Source organism: Rhipicephalus sanguineus, chromosome 1 (genome assembly GCF_013339695.2).
Source record: "Rhipicephalus sanguineus isolate Rsan-2018 chromosome 1, BIME_Rsan_1.4, whole genome shotgun sequence".
In the NCBI taxonomy this organism is placed as follows: domain Eukaryota; kingdom Metazoa; phylum Arthropoda; class Arachnida; order Ixodida; family Ixodidae; genus Rhipicephalus; species Rhipicephalus sanguineus.
In genome coordinates this window covers 88,808,984-88,829,969 of record NC_051176.1, presented here as the reverse complement: position 1 = coordinate 88,829,969, position 20,986 = coordinate 88,808,984, and the positions used below count along the sequence as shown (strand labels likewise).

Below are 20,986 nucleotides of genomic sequence, written 5' to 3'. Positions count from 1 at the left end.
GTCGGCAACTGTAATTACATATTTTTCATGGCAATGCTGCCTGAAATTTTAAAAATACGATTTGAAGTGAGCGGCACGACTACTAAGTGTCAGGCATTTTACAATAAAACCGCTAAAGCTCGCAGGTATGTGTGCAGTATGAAAGAAGATTTTCGCCTGATACCCATGTTCTCGTATAATTTTTCTTTTGTGATCAATGTAGTACACACTCTTGTGCGAAATTCTATAGGAGGTTTGTGTAGGAGTTTGTAGGAGTTTTGTAGGTGTTTGTGTTCTGTAGGAGTTTGTATTTGTTTTTAGCGGCGGTGGGTGCACTATCCCGGCTTTTTTCGAAGCATGGCGTCGCGCAAAAAACGTAGTTTGATGGCATCGCCAAGGCGCCTACAAATCGCCGAATGGGCTCATTTTCGTCGTGACACCTGCGGAACAAAATGCGTTAAGGAGACTCCTTCCACTACATGGCATTTATGTAGTGTTTTTTTTTTTTTTCGAAGCAGTTGTAGGTAACATCGTGGCTTTGTGGTAGGACATCTGCTTGCCACGCAAACGGCCCTGGTTCGGTCGTCAATGGGACCGAAGATTTTTGTTGTTTATTTTATTTGCATCTTTCTCGATTTTTTGGTCACGGACGATTTTTCGCTCACAAACGACGCCGTCACCGGTGCCGAGATCGAGGGCCTATAATAAATTGTAAGAGAAACATTACTTCCTATAGAACCGATTATGCAAAGGTTCGCAATTTCTTACGCTCGTTCAGATGGCACGAGGTTTATCACGATGACGTAGACTAGGAATTTACTAACCTAATTTATGTTATTCCGGAATCCGTACAAAACTCGAAAAAGATCACCAGTAGAGGCACATATGAAATACCATTCTGTTCTTGGATGAAAGCGCAGAAGAGTATTGGCATCATAAATAGGAACGCGATGAGCACAATGATGTACTGCATGAGTACAGAAAAGCTCGTAGCAAATCAGTAGCCATGTCATGTAAGTGTAAGAAAACTTATTCCAAGATTTTTGAGCAAGCTTCTAGCCACTCGCGGAAAACTTGGAAAATAATAAACGAAGCAATTGGGCATACTCGTGCTGAAAAAGACTACCTGACAAAGTTACTAAGGATACTGTCAATGACTTGAATACTTACTTTGGTCCTTTGGCTAAATGTTGCCTATTACTAAAGCACTGTATGAACCGACTTCCTTGCCCAATAGTTTCGTTATAGACAGTATAGAGATGAAAGAAGTTCTGCTTATTCTCAGTAAACTAGTAATTAGCAAAGCGCCGGGTCTGGACCAGATTCCAGCGCGCGTTATAAAAGCGAACATTGATATAATCGGAGAAGTACTATGCAACCTCTTTAACCAGTTATTACATACCGGTAAATGCACATCTATGACATTTCACTTTAGAAATTATGTAAATATGGTTTTCGCAACAGGGTCATTCCAAGCCAAACGTCCTAGCCATTTCGGAGACCATTTCAAATATATTCGAAAAAAAATTGTGCTGATTTAGTGCGCTGAAAGCAGTGAATTGCTAGAATATTTCGCAGAGAAAAAGATGTTTTGGTCACGTGGGAGCCTTCCGAATTTCGCAGAATGTCGTCCGAGTGTGGTCTGTCAGAAAAATTATTCCGAGACTATCATTTCTTGTTTCAATACCAAATTTGGTTCACATATTAAGGCACAGGCGTGTGTGCAAGGTGTTCGAAGCTCAATAAAACTGCAATTTTTCTGCCATTTACGCCTCAAGAAATTTCGACAAAATGTTGTGCTTGTATTTTTCCCTTATAATACTGCGCTACGTATGAATATCTGAGTAATGAATACTTATTCTGCAGAGGGTATACTTTGTGCTAAAAATATTTTAAGACCACTGATGTTTCTAAATCTTACGAGAAAGAAATCAAAAATTTGAGAAAATCGTCATTTTGATCCACATTGAAATGCAATTTACACCGCGTGGTGCTCCAGTTAAAAATCAGCTTTATACCTCAATCGAAAGTAAATGAATAGTTCTTACATGGCAAGTTTTATAAAGCTTTGTTTTAGGGAAGGAAATATTTTGAGGGAAGAAATATTTTGAAAATATTTGGTCATACGGCAGCTTCCGCGTTGGAGTTCATCATTGCCGTCAATGGTGAACCAGACACCGGAAGCCAGATACAGGAAGAATATAATTAGCCTGAAGGAGTGGAGAAGCATTAGAATAAAAAGAAGTTTTGGAAATAACGCGAATGGCCTGATTCTGAATGTGCTGTGTGGACGAAAGGTGTGCGTTATACGTATTTCCCCATGAAGTAATGCAATAGGTGACGCGACGATATATGAAGGCAAAGTACAAAGACAATAAGGCATCAAGTGAGAAAAATGCCCGAGATTTAATGAGGGCTCTTACACCGAAGGCAGTTTTCTGTTTAACGTACGCAATACGAATTGTAAACTTCAAATAAGGGTCTAATTTTATGCCAAGAAAACATACACAGTCACCTGCAGGAATGAAATGATGGTCAATTGGCACTTGCGGTATAAAAGGGAGCACTTTCTGAGGATTTTTAAAAACCATGAACCGAATTCCAAGTGGGTTTAAAATTAAGTTGTTTAAAAGTTACCTTGAAGATCAACAACAGGTGGTAATTAATAATATTACTTGACCTCTCTAGTCCATACAAACAGGTGTGCCGTAACGTCTTATTAGGTTCTTTACCTACTATGCATAAATGAGTTCCCACTAGTGCTAACAACTGAAGAGATGCCTATGTATGCTGACAACACCGCCCTAATTATTACTGGTAAAAAATCTTTCAAAGATAGAAGACCAAATGAATACTGAACTAGCCAAACTTGCTGATTGGTTTGCTGCTAACAGGCTTCCGATTAATCCCCCCCCCCAAAAAAATACATGTTCTTCCACTCCCGTACAAATCAGACTCCACATTTTTTTCACTGAAAAGTCCTTCGAGAGAAAAAGAAAAAGTCACAAGATTGAATTTCACTTCTTTATTAATGGGAATAATTATTGTAGCTGAGAAGTGCCCAGTTTTGTTGGTTTCTTTTTTTTTGCGCCAGCTGTGCTCGAAGTTCACGAATCGCGAAATTGGCGGGAAGTTTTTTTGCAGACAAAAGTTGTATATTTCTTTTTCAGACAGAAACTTTTTGCGAAACTTAAGAAATCGTTCTTTGTCTAAAACCTACGCGTTGAGTAAACTTCGTCGAAATGAGGAATGGTGACCGGGGCATCGTGTTGTTTCTTATTTGGACACTCACCAGAAGCTGCACCGTACATCTTCGGTGCGAATAGTACCTACTACTGAAAACAGCCTCTGCTTCCATTATTGCGAATTAGCAACTCTTGTTGTTAACCACTACTGTTGCATAATTTCTTTCTTTTTCATTTGTCACTTTCCTCCCCTCACACAATACTACTTCGGGAACCCGTAAGGTAACACATAAAGAAACTAAGTGTGCAACTTACTGAAGCCAGAGCCGACGGTGTAAGGCCAGCGCTAGAGCTGCGGATGCGCTCTTGCTCCTCTGGAGCGATGTCGAGTCTCTCAAAGAACAATGCCAGCTGGTCCAGCAGGGCAGCTAGCTCTTGACGACGAGCCTCTTCGAGTAGTTTGAGCTGACCATGCAATCATGGGCACAACAGTTCACACACAAGGCCACCAGGAAAATGGTGGTAGCAGTTTACAAGAGCAAGGTTGGCCCCATCCAGAACACCACAAGCACAGTTATCGAGGCTACCTCGCCCTCACTGAAATCTACAGACCTTTGAAGAGACAAGGTTAAGTTTAGCGATGCCTTTGGGCAAAACGAGATACCCCTTTCACATTGAGAAAAGGCCTAATAAGCACTCTTCAAGCTCTGAAACCAGTCACCGCAACCTTTGGACTGCTGTCTGCTAAGCTTTTATTAATATCTGATAACTAAGCCAAGATAACTAAGTCCACAACTAAGAGATCCCAAGAGCCTTTACAACTTGTGCTGCACCATGATGACATTAACATGAGAATGTACTTCTAAATCAATTATTCAGTGACAGGGGCGAAACAGTGCTGAAGATTGAAAATACATTGCCAGCTTGCTTAAGCTTCCCACAGTGCTAAAATGGGAAGAAAAGGCCAACGAGGCAAAACCACTCTTTGATCCTCTTCTTTAGTCCTAATAGTTTTTTTTCCTATTCCTCGCCACACTAAAACAAGTGAAAAAAAGACATGGCACTGACATGGGGAGAGCTGCATAAGTGATGCCGATAGAAGAAGAGTGGAAAGGTGCCTCAACAATTTCTCAGTTGTCCCATACTAAACGAAGTGGACACTGCCCTCTACTGTCTACATCGTCCACTGCACGACGACGAGGACCTCTCCCAATGATTTCGAACGCAGCCTGTCCTGTGCAAGCCGATTCCATTTTATGCCTGCAAATTTCTTAATTTTGTTGCTCTACGTAACCCTTTTCCGCCCCCTGAACCTGTCCAGGTCCATTTTTCCTCTTAACGATAACTAGGATATCTGCCGCTCCTCTGATCTCTAATCCACTCTGTCTTTCTGTCTCTTAGTGTTCTGTCTGTCATGTTTTTGTACCAGTGCAGGCGGCGTGGTTCTCAACTTGTTCTCCCAGTTCATGGTAGCCTTCTAAGAAAAATATCAAAAGGTCATGATCAAGAACTTCACTGTACTATTGATACTAGTAGGCTTTTCTTGTATTTAAAAAATTCATCCGGTTTGAGAAATTTGAAGGTTGTGGCGGTGGCATGGCGGCCACACAGCAAGTTGGGGGGGGGGGGGGTACAGTTAACCCTGCCTGAGAACAAGAGTGTGACAGACAAGGACGAAGTGAGTAACACATGAGCTAGTTTGTTGATCATCAGAAGGCACGAACAGCACTCACTTCACAAGGACAAAAAAGAAACGTGAAGCACGGGTACCTGGCATTTCTTTTCTCTGTCCTCGTGAAGTGCGTGTCATTAATTCTGTCTTGCGATGAAGCCAGACACGAGCTACATACCAGACGGGCACCAGCAAACCTGACAAAAACAACTGTGTACGTGAACTAACAGTCGGGGAGTTTCTGCATGAATCTCTGTACGCAGCCTCCTCAAGTCGACCTTGTGATCGCGCGCCAGTTGGCATGGCAAGGAGCGTGGAATACACGAGCAAGATTCTCCAGAAACGGGGGTGACATTTTGACGGTGCACAAATCATGCGAGGGTGCAATTGATGCATTACGGCTTTTCTTCTGCAAGATAGAGATGCGCATTTTTGATATAGCAAATTATGATTAAGTTGGGAGCGCATCACTGCTACAAAGATCCATGGGCCTAGATACTGTGGCTTTTTTAACGCGACATCCCAATGCATTCACGATTTATTCATCTTGACCCATACAAGAGAACTTGCTCCCTAAGAAGTGAGCAGGAATTACTGAAACAACGAATTACAACATTAATGTAGTTATGCGGTGAAGGATATTCAAATTGAAATTGCAACTCACCCGATCGAGGCAAGCAGCGACTTCGTCCATGTTCCTCTGCGACAAAATAAAACCGTCTTCACTGTCAATGAGCTGGATCTCCAGCTGAGCTTGGGGCTGAGCGTGGAGCATATGCAGCTTGGCGATGATGTCCGTCCTCAGAAGAGAGACTCTGCAGGAACGAACAGCCTGGAACAAACAGCGTTCATCAATGGCATGCAGTTATCAGCAGCTGGGTGGTTCCACGAGAGGTCAACATGCATGTCAGCTCGATATTCTTGTTTCTGTTTTTTACATGTTATGTGGGCATATTCAAGTGCACGAAAGCGAAAATTATTTCCGAAAAATACTCCCAGTACACAAAAAATAAAACATTTGAAGGTGGCGGCGTCAGGGTCCCCGTTTTAAGAACGATTGTGTTCTTACAGGCAGTGTAAAGGAATAATATACGAAAGTTTTCTTCAAAAAAAGCTTATTTTCAATTAAGCTCAGGTCCCAATTTTAACGAAAATTTTGGATCGAAGACCACTAATACCAGTCAAAACACGGTTTCGATATTATGTCTCCTTATTTGCTTTGTTCACAAAATATAAGGTGCTGAATTGGCTTATGCTGAGGGTGCTGGCTTCATTGCCCTTGCTGGTCGTTATCAGCTTGCGTTATGTTTAAATGCACAGTTTTAATTATTTCGTTGCAGTAGAACTTCGCTCTGGTGGCTTATCTTCAACAAAATTACATTCAGATTTTTGTTTGTCTAGAGCGTGCAGGGGGTGGGCTGCTTGCGCCTTCTAGAGGGCTAATGCGATAGAGTTTGCAGCCTACAACCTGGCTTGAGGAATGCACTATTTAAAGCTGAATAATCTTTTTCGTCATATCAATACCAATGTAATATATGTTCTAAACAGCGGGGCTAGATTGACACCGCTTTGAGCAGCGGCCAGTTTTGTCTTGGAGTGTGGGAAGCCAACTTTCATCTCCCATAGACATGCCCCGGTCTATAAAAGACTTCCCGATGCCATCTACGGCATGCAGGGCTTCACTCCAACAGGCGAGGTAATATAATATCTGGGGTTTAACGTCCCAAAACCACGATATGATTATGAGAGACGCCGTAGTGGAGAGCTCCGGAAATTTCGACCACCTGGCGTTCTTTAACGTGCACCTAAATCTAAGCACACGGGCCTCAAACATTTTCGTCTCCATCGAAAATGCAGCCGCCGCGGCCGGGATTCGATCCCGCGACCTTAACAGGCAAGGTAGCCAGGTCGCTAGAAGTGGATCTATGCTCCATGCCACCCCACTTTCTCCCACATTCTATGCAGGAAACAGTTGCACAATCACGTGTAGCTTATTTTGGTGCAGTTATGAAAAAGATGCAAAAAGGTGGTTGATCCCTCTGTCATAGAAATCGGCATAATACGAAAGTGAAACGTGTCGTCACAGAAGTGGTTGATTGCTTTAGTGCGTTGGTATATCGGAGCTTTGCTGGTCGGAGCTTTGCTGGTCTATTGCTGTTTGGCAGATCTAGCACCGCCTGATGTGGACGCACTCACGTTGACGCCTAGTGGCACATCTCCGTACCGACGACTAACGCCCATGATCATGATTTAACCCTTCCGGTAGCTGAAGTTCTTAACATTACGTGGACACCGCATATGGTGAATTCCGCGCAAATATGGCATCAACAATCACATAATAATCACTGATACTCGATATGCACTCCTCCAAAGCGTCGTGAAACGCGAACAGAAACGCTACGCGCGTTGTGTCTTCCCTCTAGCCCGGCAGTTAATTCTCACAGGGCGAGCGGGGAACGCGGTGCGACAGCCAGGCGAACATCGAAGAGCTATCTTTCGATATGGATGGATGCTATGAGCGAGGCTTGGGCTAAAGCCACCACCTCGCAGTGTGTTAAACGAAATTACACTTCTATTGGAAACGCGCCGAATGGGACGGTCGCAGCAACGGCGCGTTTTTTTTTGTTTTTTTTTTTTCGAGCCTGGTGGCACACATGTCACCACCCCGTTATAAAGGGGACGCTCATAGCATCCATCCATCCATCCATGCAAGAGCACTGCGAGAGGAAAGTGTGAAAGATAAAAGGCGCGTTCATGTAGCCTCCGTTATGTGTTCTGCGGTAGCTCAGTGGGCTAAACGCCCGCCAGCCATCGTCGCGGATCGAGAGGTAATGGGTTCGAATCCTGTCAACGGAACTTTTTCTTATAGGTTTTTTCTTTGCCATTTGATGGCGTTCATTTTTCTGACGTATTTCCGTGACGGAAATAAGTAATTAAAATCTTGGTCGACCCCGGCATAAAACACTTTCGTGTTTAAAAACCAAAGGTTTCACAGCGCATACAACGAGGACGAGCAAAGAAGAGACACACACAGCGCTCTTCTTTGCTCGTCCTCGTTGTATGCGCTGTGAAACCTTTGGATTATGCTACACCAACTAGCCCAACGCTCAACCTTAGTGTTTAAAAAAAATGTGTTGGCATGATAGCTGCAGTTGTTGTACAAAGTTTAACGAACGACCCCTTGGATGCCCCAATGTTAAGAGAAACAAACCTTTTCCTGTTCCAGCGCTTCGACATGCTCCTCGAGCTCCTGAAGGTCCTTCTCGGAGGGAATGTCGACGGTGGAACGGTACACGTCCGGCATGCCCAGCTTAGCACACAGCTTCGTTTCCTTAGCCCGCAAGTACTTGTACTCGCGCTTGCGAGTGTTCTTGATCGCCTTCAGGTGCTCCAGCCTTTCGGAAAGGGCGTTCCCCTTTTCGAGTAGGGTCAAGGAATCTGGGAACTGAAGAGTAACAGGACAGTCTGTTGGGCTACTTGATCCGACATAGTTGCCAATGAAGCTATGTGTAGTGCTGCCAGACCGAGTGCTACTAATTATAGTCTCAAGCGCTGTAAAGCTTAGTAGAGAAAAAAAAAACCAACACGTTTTATGCGGATCATTAAGAATACAAAAAATCAGGAACGCGATTTTATGCACAAATAACCGAGAATACATAGACCTCAAAAAGTCAAACCCGCCCAGAAACACGCACATGAAATATAAGTCGTTGTGCTACGTACACAAAATAAAATCAGCCAGCTCAAAATCTTTTGGAGTGTGTCAGGGCAGCGCCTCTTCTATCTATCTGTGCCTGTGCGAAAGAGAGGAGCGCGATGGGAACCGGCCGTCGGCGTTAGGGCGGCTTTTAGCCGCCACCGGAGTAGACCCGCCGTCGCGTCTTCGTGGCTGCATTGGAAGCTGCTATATGGTTCAGTTTTCGGCTGTATTCGCGCTGTTTAAAGTATATGCCAATTTTTAAACGGGAAGAACTATGCCAGGTGATTCCACAATAATGAAGAACTATGCCAGGTGATTCCACCATTTCAGAGCTTAAAGCAATCAAAGCGTTGTGGTACGAAAAACAAACAAAAACAGCTGCATATGCAGCGCGCTTCCTGCAACACTGACCGATGTGTGCGAGCAGGCGCTGTTTTATTTAGAGTCTAAAGTCGTAGTGCCGACTCTCAACTTGAGCCAGTGTGATAGTCGTGAAAAATGCGGCCTGTTGTCAGTTGCTTGAGGTCGTCTTTGTATTTGTCGACGGATTGTTGTAGCCTCAGTATCTGGCTCCTCTCAGCTCTCTTCTTTCTTTTCTCTTCCAGTTGGCCTTTTCGGTAGCGAGCAAAGTACAGGCCGAATGGCTGTCGACCTAGACGCTTTTGTCGCATGGGGCAGCCTGCTCAGCCTTCTAGTGCGTGGTGTCCATGAGCTCAGATTCTTCAGCTTTGGGACCCAATGTCAGCGTTGCACATGATGGCGATCGCGAGGCAGCATTGCTACTTGTACATTCGTTAGTTGACTGTTCGGACGCAGCAAGTTCACCTTTAGTGATACTTGCCATGCTTGGTTCAGTTGTTACCTTGGACATTGCAGCTGAAGGCGACGAAGCCACTTCTGAGGTTTTTAAGAGAAACTGACTTGGACAAGCGACTGTGACCGTAATGTCGCGTAACACGCAAGAGTGACTGCGTGTGTGCGCTGTGTTATGTACCGTCTTTCTCTCTTTCCTCTCCGTATTTAAATCTCCCCCACCCTGTTCCCATGTGTAGGGTAGGAAACCGGTTTTTCTAAACTGGTGAAGCTCCCTGCCTTTCCTTCTCTGCTATTTCTTTCCTTTTTTGGGGCTGCAAACGTCAAGGGTAGTCTGCAAAGACCGACGCTACTGCATCCTTCTTGAGCCACCGCTTCTTATATTCTATGAAATCTTCGGGTCGTAAGTGACGGCTACATATTCTAGTGCAGTTTGAAGATGTATTAGGAGACCAATTATCCCGCCTAATTACTGTAAGCCACGTCTCCCAAACACAAGCGGCAGCTGGAACTTCATGGAACGACAGCCGAACAGTGCATTGAAGCGAAAGCCTTATATAGATACCTCATCAAACGCGAAAATTCACCGTCGGCGGCGTCAACACGAGTGATGCAAGAAATCATTACGTGATGACGTCATCATATGACGTCACAAACAATAAAATTTCGTGACACCATCGTGACGTCACATAACGTGACGTAGTCATATTACATCTTCACTTGGTCAAAATGGGCCGATCACGAACGCAGTGCATAACCAGCTGAGGTGCAGAGAGCTTGCTGTGCCTCCGATCCTTGAGGCAGTAAGAAAGCTACGTTAGGTGCAGAAATATTTCGGAGGGAAGCAGCAGATGTTCAATACGTTGACTGGGAAGAAAAAGAAGGTGGTTTTTGCCTTTCAGTCGTCTCAGGTTTATGCATATGGACCCCGGTGAGTTTTCTTTTCCTTTATCAATAAAGGGAAATAAAAAATCGTGATTTTTTTTTGTTCGATTAGCAGAGTAGAACACAACAGTATGACATACTGAGGCAAGCGGATGGTGTGGTTGCAATAGCCTGAAATAGGAAATAAAACGCGAATGCTATCAAACTCGAATGCAGGTATCAAACCGGCAACACGGCCTGCCAGGCCGTGCCTAATACGTACAGTGGGCATGGAAAGAAACATGAACATGCGGCATCTACATTCTTTGCTGTTTCGCATTTATTTTTAACCGGTTGTAGCCTGGATGATTGATAAAAAATGTCACCTGCATCTTCCCACGGGGGGAACTCGAGTAAATGCGTCGCAGAGTGGTGGGGGTATCGCGTGAATGTTGCGTAATTTGGTATAGTTTGGGATTGCTTAATTGTTACACGATGCTCACACCAAGTACGACTTGAACGGCTCCAGCGTGCACGAAGTTCCGGGTCCGCAGCTCGCTTCAAACGCTTGCGTTCAGCGTCGTATGCTCGTCTCTTCGCAGCCTTGTCTTCTGCGTTGCTTGCTGTTGTTGACGCCGACGACGGTGAGGGTGGGGTAACGTTGCCTTCAACGAGTGGTGGGACGCTGATTGAAGGTACTGTTGCTTCCATCGCATCAACTCGAGTCAAGCAAAGCGTCAAGTCAAGCGAAAGCCAAGTAAAGACGCCCTTGACTGAATTCCAATTCCGAACGCGCGCTCCGCCGCTTATATACACATCGCCCGCGTTCGAGGGAGAGGAGGGAGGGACGGACAGGAGGAAGGGAGGAAGGGAGAGGAGAGGCTTGCTGCCGGCACGAGACGAGCCGAGCATGCGCAGTGGGGGTGTGGACGGCGCCGCCGACGCCGCAAGTGCGACTAAGAAATGCTCCGCATTTAAAAGCCATCCATTATACAATCAAAGACTATCTGGCACCTTGTTATTGCCACCACGGTCAGAGCGCAAAGAAAACAGCGCGAGGCGATGTTCGCGTTTCTTTCCGTCCTCCCTGTACCTTTGAAAGCCTGCGAGAAGCACGACTGCAATTAAACTCTGATGCAAACACAAATTCGTGAGGTTCGTAATACGGGTGGCCGTTCAGCGCCAGCTTCCCGTAGACTACTCGCACAGCACCGACACGCAGCAGCGGCGAGCGGAGCGCGCGCTCGACCGCCAGCGGACAGCGTTCGCTGAAAAAAACAGAGGAGGCGCTGGTCAGGGTTAGTAATACATAATGCCTCTTGATGTCGGCAAGTGATTCCAGTCACTGCCCGTTTTTTCAGGAGGAAAGAAAGAGTGCGTTAGTATGATTTCAAAGATTATGTACGTCGTTATGGTGATGTGGGCGAGATAGTATGGAAGATGCAGGCTGCATTAAACGCGATCTCAGTTAGAGATTGTGATAATAGATCTTTCGAAGGACACAAGCAAGCCAGCTTTCTCTGCATGGCAAGAGAATTGAGATTGAGGCTAGCTTTCATGGCAGTCGCACTGGATGTCAGATGATAATTTGATAAAATGAAGCATACCGAGTGGTTTTGAACAGCTTCTGGCTTGTTAACCGTTACCTGACCATACGAATGAGGCATATTCCAGTAGAGGACGAATGTAAGTTATCAGCCTGACTGCGTGCACTGCAGGGCAAAGACCTCTCCCATGTTACGCCAATCAACCCTGTTCTGGGCTGTGCTTGCTGCTGCCACGTTATACCCGCGAACTTCTTAATCTCATCTGTCCACCTAACTTTCTGTCTGACATTTTACCGCATCTTTGCCCCCATTTACAACTTTGCGCTCTTTACAGGAGTCTTCCCTAAAAAAAATGCAGATATCAAAAGAGGTTGAGATATTTAAAGGAGGTTACAAAAGTAACTTTTCTAATTACCGCCTAATTTATATATCACCTGTTTTTTTCTAAAGGCCTAGAAAAAAAATAATGTAGATAAGGTTAACCAAGTTCATTGAGAAATTTAATATACTCAATGATACTTAGTTTGGCTTTCGAAGTGGGCGTTCCACGGAGCTTGCACTCCCAACTCAGAAAGACTATCCTCAGAGCATTCGAAGAAGAGAAATCAGTAATATGCATTTATACAGACTTCTCCAATGCCTGTGATAGACTGAATCATCAAACACTATTAAACAAATTACAGTTGTATGGCGTTCGTGGTTTACCGTTAGATCTCGTAGCATCCTCATGTCAGCCCGTAATTACAGGGGTTCCACAAGGGAGCATTTTAGGACCGCTACTGTTTAATCTTTACATAAATGATATAACATGTGTTAACAAACCTAAATGTGTATTATACACAGATGATACGACACTATTTAATTTACAGAATTTACGAAATTTAACAAATGAGATAAACGACGCTCTCAAATATCTCAGCACGCGGTGCAATTAGAATTCGTTACAAATAAATGTAAACAAAACAAAAGCAATCATATTTTCACCACCCCAAATTAACGTTTCGCTAACGGACGCATTAGTCTTGGGGAATTGCGCCATAGATATTGTTGATAATGTCAATACTCTTGGAGTGCACTTTCATAAAAATTTGTCGTGGGATACACATGTCAATCATCTGATTCGCCGCATTTGTATAGCCGTAGGTCTACTCGCAAAATCTCAATTTTTGCTTCCGAGTAGTGTTAAATTACAGCTCGATCATGCATTGTTTTCGTCTCAGATTAGCTACTCTTTTCTTGTTTGGGGCACCACGACCCAAACAAACACAAATAGATTACATATACTACAAAAAAAAGCTATCCGTCACGTAGCTGAAGTACACTACGAAGCACCCACCGGACCGCTGTTTACAAGTTTTTCCACAATTTCTGCTCACAACGCCTACAATTTAGCCCTCAGATACAAAAAGTGTCTTTCTGATGGGAACACTCCGTACATTAGCCCATCTTAAGAAAAAAACTCACCCATGCCCTTTCCGTAAAGCAAAAAAAAAACTGGATTATTCCATATACTCCTTAAATTATGAGTGAGCAGATGCTCTGTTATAGACTTCCAAAACTTCTAAACTACTTCATAGAACATGAAATAGTTATGGAATCTACCAGAGAGAAAAGATTAAGAGATTTTTTTGTATCTCTTCAGTAGTTTACACCTGTGGACAATTGTACGCTTCTTTCTCAGTTTATCTGTGTTTCTATAGTGTTCTTATTTCTCTTGACTTCGTTTGCAAAATGTAATAGCACGTCGTTTTGTGTTTTTTGGTATGCGTATGAAGTCTTATTTTATACAAAAACAGAAAAACAAAATGTATACTCTTGAGGTATTTCTTATCATAAATGCGCGTATTGGGTGGTTTTCTTTGTACCGTATCCACCCTCATGCTGTATGCCTTGTAAGGGGGGCCCGAATCCCCGTCAAGTGAACAACAGTGTCACTTTGTTCGGGCCTCTTCCATTTTTTGTGTGTGTCAAGAAAAAATGGAATAAAATATTGAATTGTATTTTTGTTATCTTTCATACCTGGCCACGTAAATCTTTTTAGCAGTTTGCCGTACGTGCCCTGTAATCTGTGCACAGACTAGAACTGCCATCTTTCTCAAATAGCTATTGGCGACACAGATTGCGACACCGAAGATCGAATAACCATGGCATCTATCATTTCTTGTAATAGACCTTTTTCAAGCAATCCCAGAACGCCCCGCAGGCGCGCGGAGCACTATGGGAAAAGTGTGTACGCCGAGCGAGCCGGCTGTTCGCTCGCCTGCTGCTCGTTGGCGCCGTGATATCGGTGGAACCACGAAACAAAGAGCCCGTCACCGCTTCTCGACTATTCTTACGCCGTAAATACTTCACACATCCGGACGCATCTGCATGTATCTCTATGCATGAAATACGAAAGGATTAACACAGTGCAGTGTCGGTTTTACCGAGCGGATATGCATCGCATGTAGCAGTTAAGCAGCATGCGCATTATCGCGTGCCGATGCCAATATGTATTAAATATGAGCTGGAACACTGAATTCCATCTAAAAGACAGGGCGCGCAAACACGGACACAAGGAAGAAGTCAAGACACCCCAGATGCCGACTAACAACTGCAAAGGCGCACAATGGCGAAAAAAAAATTTTTATCTGCGCAATCCCGTGCATTGGGCGAACCTATCAATCCGGCACGCGTGGGAGTCTACATGACAGATAACAGTTAAGACATTTGATTTCTTTTTATGGAAGTTAATCGACGATTAACTCCCGCATGTGCTATCACAGCTATCGATATGCCATGCCTCAATCATTGAACGCGTTTCTTCATTCCTGTGCCGTGTTAGGAAATAGGTAGGCCTCTCTGGTGCACAGCGAAGAATACGGGGTCGTGGTATCCCACCGCTGCCACCACTGTTACGAATGGGGGTTGCGTTTCGTTGTAAGCCGTGAGGCTGGCGAGCCGATGTAGCCGAAGATCGGACTTTCGCTAGGATCAGATCAAGAAGGCAAACGTTTACGAAACAGTAACAACGTTTATAGCAGGTATAGCAGGTTATAACAGGTACAGAGCCTGCCAGCACGACCAAGTCGGCTGGGGCGACTCCTAACAATGGACCGGCATGGCCTTAAATCAGGTATCAGCCCATTGTGACGTGTCCTCTCCAGGCAGGTGCTGACCGAAGTGCAGGTGGTGTTCGGCCGAAATGCAGACATTGACCTGCCTCCACGTTCGATCAGGTGCTCTGGCACAACAGCCGGTACAAAACTGCGCATGCATCCAACTTCGACGTGCACTTACATTCTCGGCAATGTAAAGAAATATTAGGAGGTGAGCCTCCGGTTAGCGATCTCTTATGTTCCAACCTCTAACACAACGGCCCGTCTGTCCTACGTGGAAGCGGCCGCAGCTAAAATGAGCCTTATATACCACACCTGTATACAGCAATCGGTGAATTTGTTGGTGTTTTACGAAACAAATGTCGGTCCGCATCTTGTCTATTAATCGCTCATTCTTTCTCTGCACAGCGGCACATATCTTACATAACCTGCGAGATACGCAATGAATGTAAGCAATACTTATACGAGACGTTTTTTTTTTCCTATCGAATTTCTACAATCATGCTCGGACTTAACAAAACCGACTTCTTTAAACGTTCGGCGACAGTGGCCACTGCAGCGCGATGATAACCTACCTCTAAAAGATGTAGGTTAAAGATGTAGATGTCGGCCATCTAACCGAATTCATGTTTATTCAACGATTACTTGTAATGTACTGATGTCAGCGAGACGAATCGTATTGTCAGAGACAGTTTTTCGCTTGAGCATTTATGAACACTCTTGCGCTTGCCGACTGCACTTAGTCGCTATGGCCTTAAAAGGGTAATTTCGTATTGGTCCCGAGCACGACTATACATATCCACAGCGTGGTCACATGTGAGGCAACAAGCGAAAACACAACCGGCGTTTGTAAAATATAACATTTGCCGTAAGTGTCAGCGAATGGTGATAAAAGCGTATCTTCTGTTACCTGCAGTACGAGCGACGCGCACGCTGTCTAATCAATGTATCTTACTTTGCTGAGTGCATACTGTCTCGCGCAATCTAAATATTAGAGCCTGACATTGTGCTCGTCAACAGTGTCGGTGGGCGTTGATTTCGAATGGATCCACGATTCACGAATTGTAATGACCGCTCGCGGAATTCGTCTACGAAACCGAGTTGTATCTTTGAGTTTAATTTATGCCGTAGGGCATGCTGGCGCCAAAAAAAAAAAAAAAAAGACGCTTCGGAACCACTCAGGTGGTCCGACAGTGGCATGCGGGAACACTAGACAGATGGAAATCGTAAAGAGGCCGTCGTAGTTGAACACATAAGAAGTTCACGACTGATTTACGCAGTAATACGTTACACCTTGTCACATTTACTTGATCTGACAAGTGCTGGCACGACGTAAGCGGAAACTAAAGCGTGAAGCCCGCGCGCTCGGTGCGGCGACTGCTGCGGCGTACAGACTTTTCCCATGAGCGCTTGCGCGCCCGTTGGTGGCGCTCGTGTGCTTGAAAAAGGTCTATTCTGCTTACAACCATATGTTTTTCTCGCGACTTATTATATGGACTTCTTCGAACAACTGCTTTGTCTGCGAGGTCAAAAGGAACTACATGACATTTTATAGTTGGAGGATGCAGAGTAGCTCTGGGTATTTGGTTTGTATGTCTTCCTCGTAGTAGATTTGTATTAAGCGTGCAGGCGACTATCGCATCCTTTCCTCCTTGATGGTCTTCAATGAGAACATTGTCGTCCCAGTAAATGTTCATATTTAACTTCTATATGTCAGGGCGAGATAGCAGGAACTGATAAGTTGCATCTGGCAGCACCAGCACGTCGGTTGTAATTCTAAGGCCTTGGAATTCAAGAATTACAGACGTCCACTCATGACGTGAACTCACAGTTCCATCGTATCCCTGAACGCGCAGGGTCCTGCCAGAATTGTTGGGTATCGGGTGTCTCAGCTTGCGGCTGCATCTGCGCAGAGTTGATAGACGAAGCGGACAAGGCGACGGGGAGTTAAGGCAAATTTATATACATATAAACAGCGGCGTTGCATATTCGGCACTGCGGCGGACAGCTTATTGGGCTCGCACTGAGGTGCGACGACGACCCGGGATTTCTTCGTTCGCTGTCCCTCGTCTCTTCGCGCAGCTTGGTTCTTTTATAGCCCTGGCCGATTCCTTGCATCAGCCAGTAGTTCGAAGCCTCCAATCAGGAACCGCCATTGGTCGCTGCCTGGAATAGGATCCGTGATTGAGAGGGCTTGCCGCGCGTTGCGTGAGGAATTGCCGTCGGTTACGTCAGGCTCACCGCAAGAGTTGCCGTGGGTTGCATGAGACTCCCGCCTTGGTTAGCACCCGTTGCATCAGGCACCTCGCTGGTTGTGACGCTGGTTGCATCAGACAGTCTATCGATGTTGGCGCCACTTGTGTCAGACGTTTTACCAGCTCGAATGCCTTGCCGAAGCAAGAAAGTTTGTGTTGGGACCCCTGTCATAAAAGCATGCAGGCAGCTGACATCAACTAGCATCTTGTCCATTAGCGACACGGATGCTCTACTGTTGACGAAGGCTTTCATTTCCACGTCATTGGCTAACTGGAACGTTAAGCAAGCAGGTGTACACGACGTACACCATCATGCAAGCCTGTCATTTGGGACTTTTCATCGGCCTCGAGTTCTCTTGGCGGCAATAGTTGAGGTACCAACAGTGTGTCGCGTTGGCCACTGCTATCATTACAATTGGGGGATGGTATGAGCTTTCCTTTAGACAAGATGAGCTAGGAAAATGAACTAACTGTTCATAGGCGTTAGTTTATGTGGTGCGGTCAGTTCAGCCGAAATAAAAACCTGTTCGGCTTTACAGTACGGTAGTTCTTGCGGTAATGCAGCTGCTGACAACACGAATTCTAGGCAATGTAGAAAATCCTCAAATGTATTCTGGTCTCACCTGAAGTTTGCTTCGTAAATCGACGCATAGGCTTTGCATAATTAAACCTTGGGATACCGATGGTGCGAGCTTAGGTTCCGCTTCGTACAACAGGCGCCGTTTCTCAAGGAAGTATTCTAGTAATGAACCGCATTCGTAGGTAAAGCGCAGAGCAGAGTCCCAACTTTCCACAGCGTTTCGATGGAAGATCGATAAAAAAATCATTTTCCAGTTTTTCGGACATGCTGGTGGTTCAAGCAGAAGTTGCGCATGCCGTACCACTATTTTCCTGTACCACCAAGATAGCGGCGCATGTCCTGAATCTTCTGGTCATCAGAGGCCCACCCATCTTTTCACATCCATATTCGTAGAACGACAGCCAGTAGTCGGGGCCTGCGGAGCTTTCCTCAAAAATATATGGCTCCACCATGTTTCGTTGAAGGTCATGCAATCGTAATGAGTTTGCCATAAATTCAGTCTGCTGCGTCATCTCTCATTGCTGTTCGGTGAGGTTCATGATAATGCTGACCGCCGCCGATGTTTTCGCTTGAACGGTGCGTCGGCGTGAAAGCTCCAAGATCCAGTCCACAAACTCTTCCAGCTGCAGGGCAAGGCTGGTGGATCTCGTCACTAGAATTTCCTCGCAGCTGATTGAAGCTCTTTGAAGCACCAGTTTGACGAGGTTGGTGGTCGTTTCATCGCTGACAAGGTTCTTCGCTGGCTCACCTTGCACTTAGTAGCTGGTAGCTTTTATCTCTCCGGTAGCTGCTCAAGGTTATACCAGTTGATGACGTTCGATCAACGAAGAATGTCACCCACATGTTCCCTTGACGGCTGCGCCAAAATGTAGCGTTCCTTCAAGGCGATTCACTCACGCATTGAGCTAGAGATAATATCTGGGGATTTAACGTCACGATTGAGCTATAGAGACTGATGTCGTCCGCCATTTACGCTCCCCATGCCAAACACCCCTTTTCTTTACCGTGATCTTGCTCCCTTGACGCTTCAGGCACAGACCGCTTCATAAAATAAACAAGAATGCTGAAAGTTTCAGATAAAAGAGTTCAAGAAGTCAGTTTAAGCATAGCAGAAAAAAATTGCCACCATACCGCCCTGCGAACTTGGATGTCCAGCGAAGCTTTATAAAACACCAAACATGCTGATGGTAGGGTATGTTTTATTATTACTTTAAAGTAATGGCAGTGATAATCGTTGTGTGGTCGCTGTAGTGGACAGTGATTGGATCCCCGACCATTTTCAGCAAGACGAATTTGTTCCTTTTGTCGAGCATTGTATTCGCGTTCTTCCGGTGTCTAATTTTCAAGGTCTACCCATGGCAGACTTAGAATGAACTGAATGAGTTGCTAGACGGGTCTCCCTTTTATATATGAAAGCGGGAAACACGCGGGTAGAAGGAAGGGTTGTTTGACGTCACTTGAAGCCCTCGTGTGAAGTGCAAAGCAGCTGCAAGGTAATCTTTACCGGGAACGCGTGGAAGGTTGTTCCCATTGTTCACAGGCGCCTTATCCAGCATGCGGTTTTGATGCTTGTTTTGTGGTTTTTATTAAAACGAATACTGGGCTCTATGCTGTATGCCCGATTGCAAAGAAAGGTATGCCGTTTGCCTTCAATTGTTGAAGGGCCCCTAAACCACCCAGAGGTCGGAATTTTTGTTCGTCGGCTCGTCTGTCCACCTCTCCGAATACCCTTCCTCAGCGTCCGAGGTGAAAACTCAAGGAGCGCGTGCATCTGCTAGCAGACGAGCACGCGAGCCCGTGTTCGTGGGTTCGGGGCCTGGCGTTTTGTAGTTTGCCCACGCGTTTTTCTGCCCACGGAGACGAAACTGTTGCGGGGTAGAGGTATGCAGCTTCGCTATAAAATGTAGAAGCCTCAATTATGCAGAAGACTGAATGCTATCCAAAAGCATCTTTTTCTAGCAATCACAAGAAGGGGTACGACACATGTGCTTTATGTGCCCAAGGGCGTGTCGAATAAACGTTTGTCAGTGGAACTTGTTCTCTATGTTCTACTTGTGCAACGCCTCCCCTAGAAAGATGCCTGCCGTGTTCGCCAAAAACCTGTTGTCCTATCCTTTTCCGACGTTTCTACTGGAGGCGGTAGCTAGGGAACCTCGTGGTTTCCACTTGCAAAACACATGTGCGCATGCGCACAACACCACCCCAATCCTCTTGGCGGAGATAGAGAGCAGATGGCACCATCTCTTTACAAGCGACCGAAACTCAAAGCAGGGTGGCTACAATGGATTAGCGAGCGACGCCGCAGCCACCTTTGTAGAGGTGGCGTTGACTTGTTTATTCTTACCCTAATTAGAAAGTGAGGAAGAACAGACTTCAAAAAATGTCTGCCAGCTTGCCTGCACGGCACTGTAGAAAAACGGTACCACACATTCCGGGGAAGGTGTGAACTGCAGGTGCACAACCGGAGACATGAGAAGAGGGCTGCTGTTAGTGTCATGGCGACTGTGCGCATTTGGCTAAACACTCCAGCGGAGCATTGTTGCCGAAGAAGCGAAATCAACGAGTAGCGATGCGGGCTTGTTGGCTAGTCATATTGCAGGGGTTGAGCAGGGAAGGACAAAAGGAGCACCAGTTTGCGTCATTCATCCTCCTGCTCTTTTTCCGCACTCATCCCCTACAAGTTGTGGGGATCGCGGATAAGAACCCTCACCCTCGTCCGCACGGGCAGTGACAAGGCACGGCAGCGAGGGCCACTGCGCATGCGCGCGGATGAAGACAGGCTTCATAACCAGGCACGGCGAGCGACCAAGGGGGCGTTGCCGGTGAACTGTGGTCAGGTGTGCGTGTGTGCGCGGCGTGCGGTCCGCCGGGGCCAAGGTTAGCGGGACCGGCACGGAAGTTGTGCGTAGAAACTGTCTGTGAGTTCGTTCCATGTTTGTTCTTGCCGCCGTAACGTTTTCTTTTAAGTGTTCTTTCTAATAATAAATGGTTTCTTGTTAATCCCGCTGAGCGCCCATTCCTTGGAGTAGACGGCGGACCCCACAACTGGCGCCCAACGTGAATTTGGCCCTGTCTACTGCCAGCAAGAATGGAGGCCGCACTGCAAAACCTGCTGGAGACTATGGAGCGCCTCGACGTAGCCTCCGCAGTGTACTGCGCGGCGCGGGGACACGCCGAATCCGCAGCCTATTGCGCGGCGAAGGGCGTGGTCGTCCCAACGATGAACTTCGGATGGCTGACGGCCCCGGTTGGGCGAGACTGTACACCGGCGCAAGAGGACGAGACCGCCGACG

General features: G+C 45.9%; 1 protein-coding gene across 1 annotated transcript in view; it reads right to left on the bottom strand.

Moving 5' to 3' along the window:
• Positions 1–20,454, bottom strand: part of LOC119406383 (protein regulator of cytokinesis 1-like) — a 35,754-nt gene extending 15,300 nt beyond the window's left edge. The window contains exons 1-4 of the mRNA XM_037673157.2: positions 20,404–20,454; positions 8,048–8,281; positions 5,501–5,668; positions 3,480–3,629 (exon numbers count right to left, since the gene is read on the bottom strand). Of these exons, the coding sequence (XP_037529085.2) occupies positions 3,480–3,629; positions 5,501–5,668; positions 8,048–8,281; positions 20,404–20,454 (603 nt within the window). The remainder of the gene's footprint in view (positions 1–3,479; positions 3,630–5,500; positions 5,669–8,047; positions 8,282–20,403) is intronic.
• Positions 20,455–20,986: the final 532 nt, after the last annotated feature.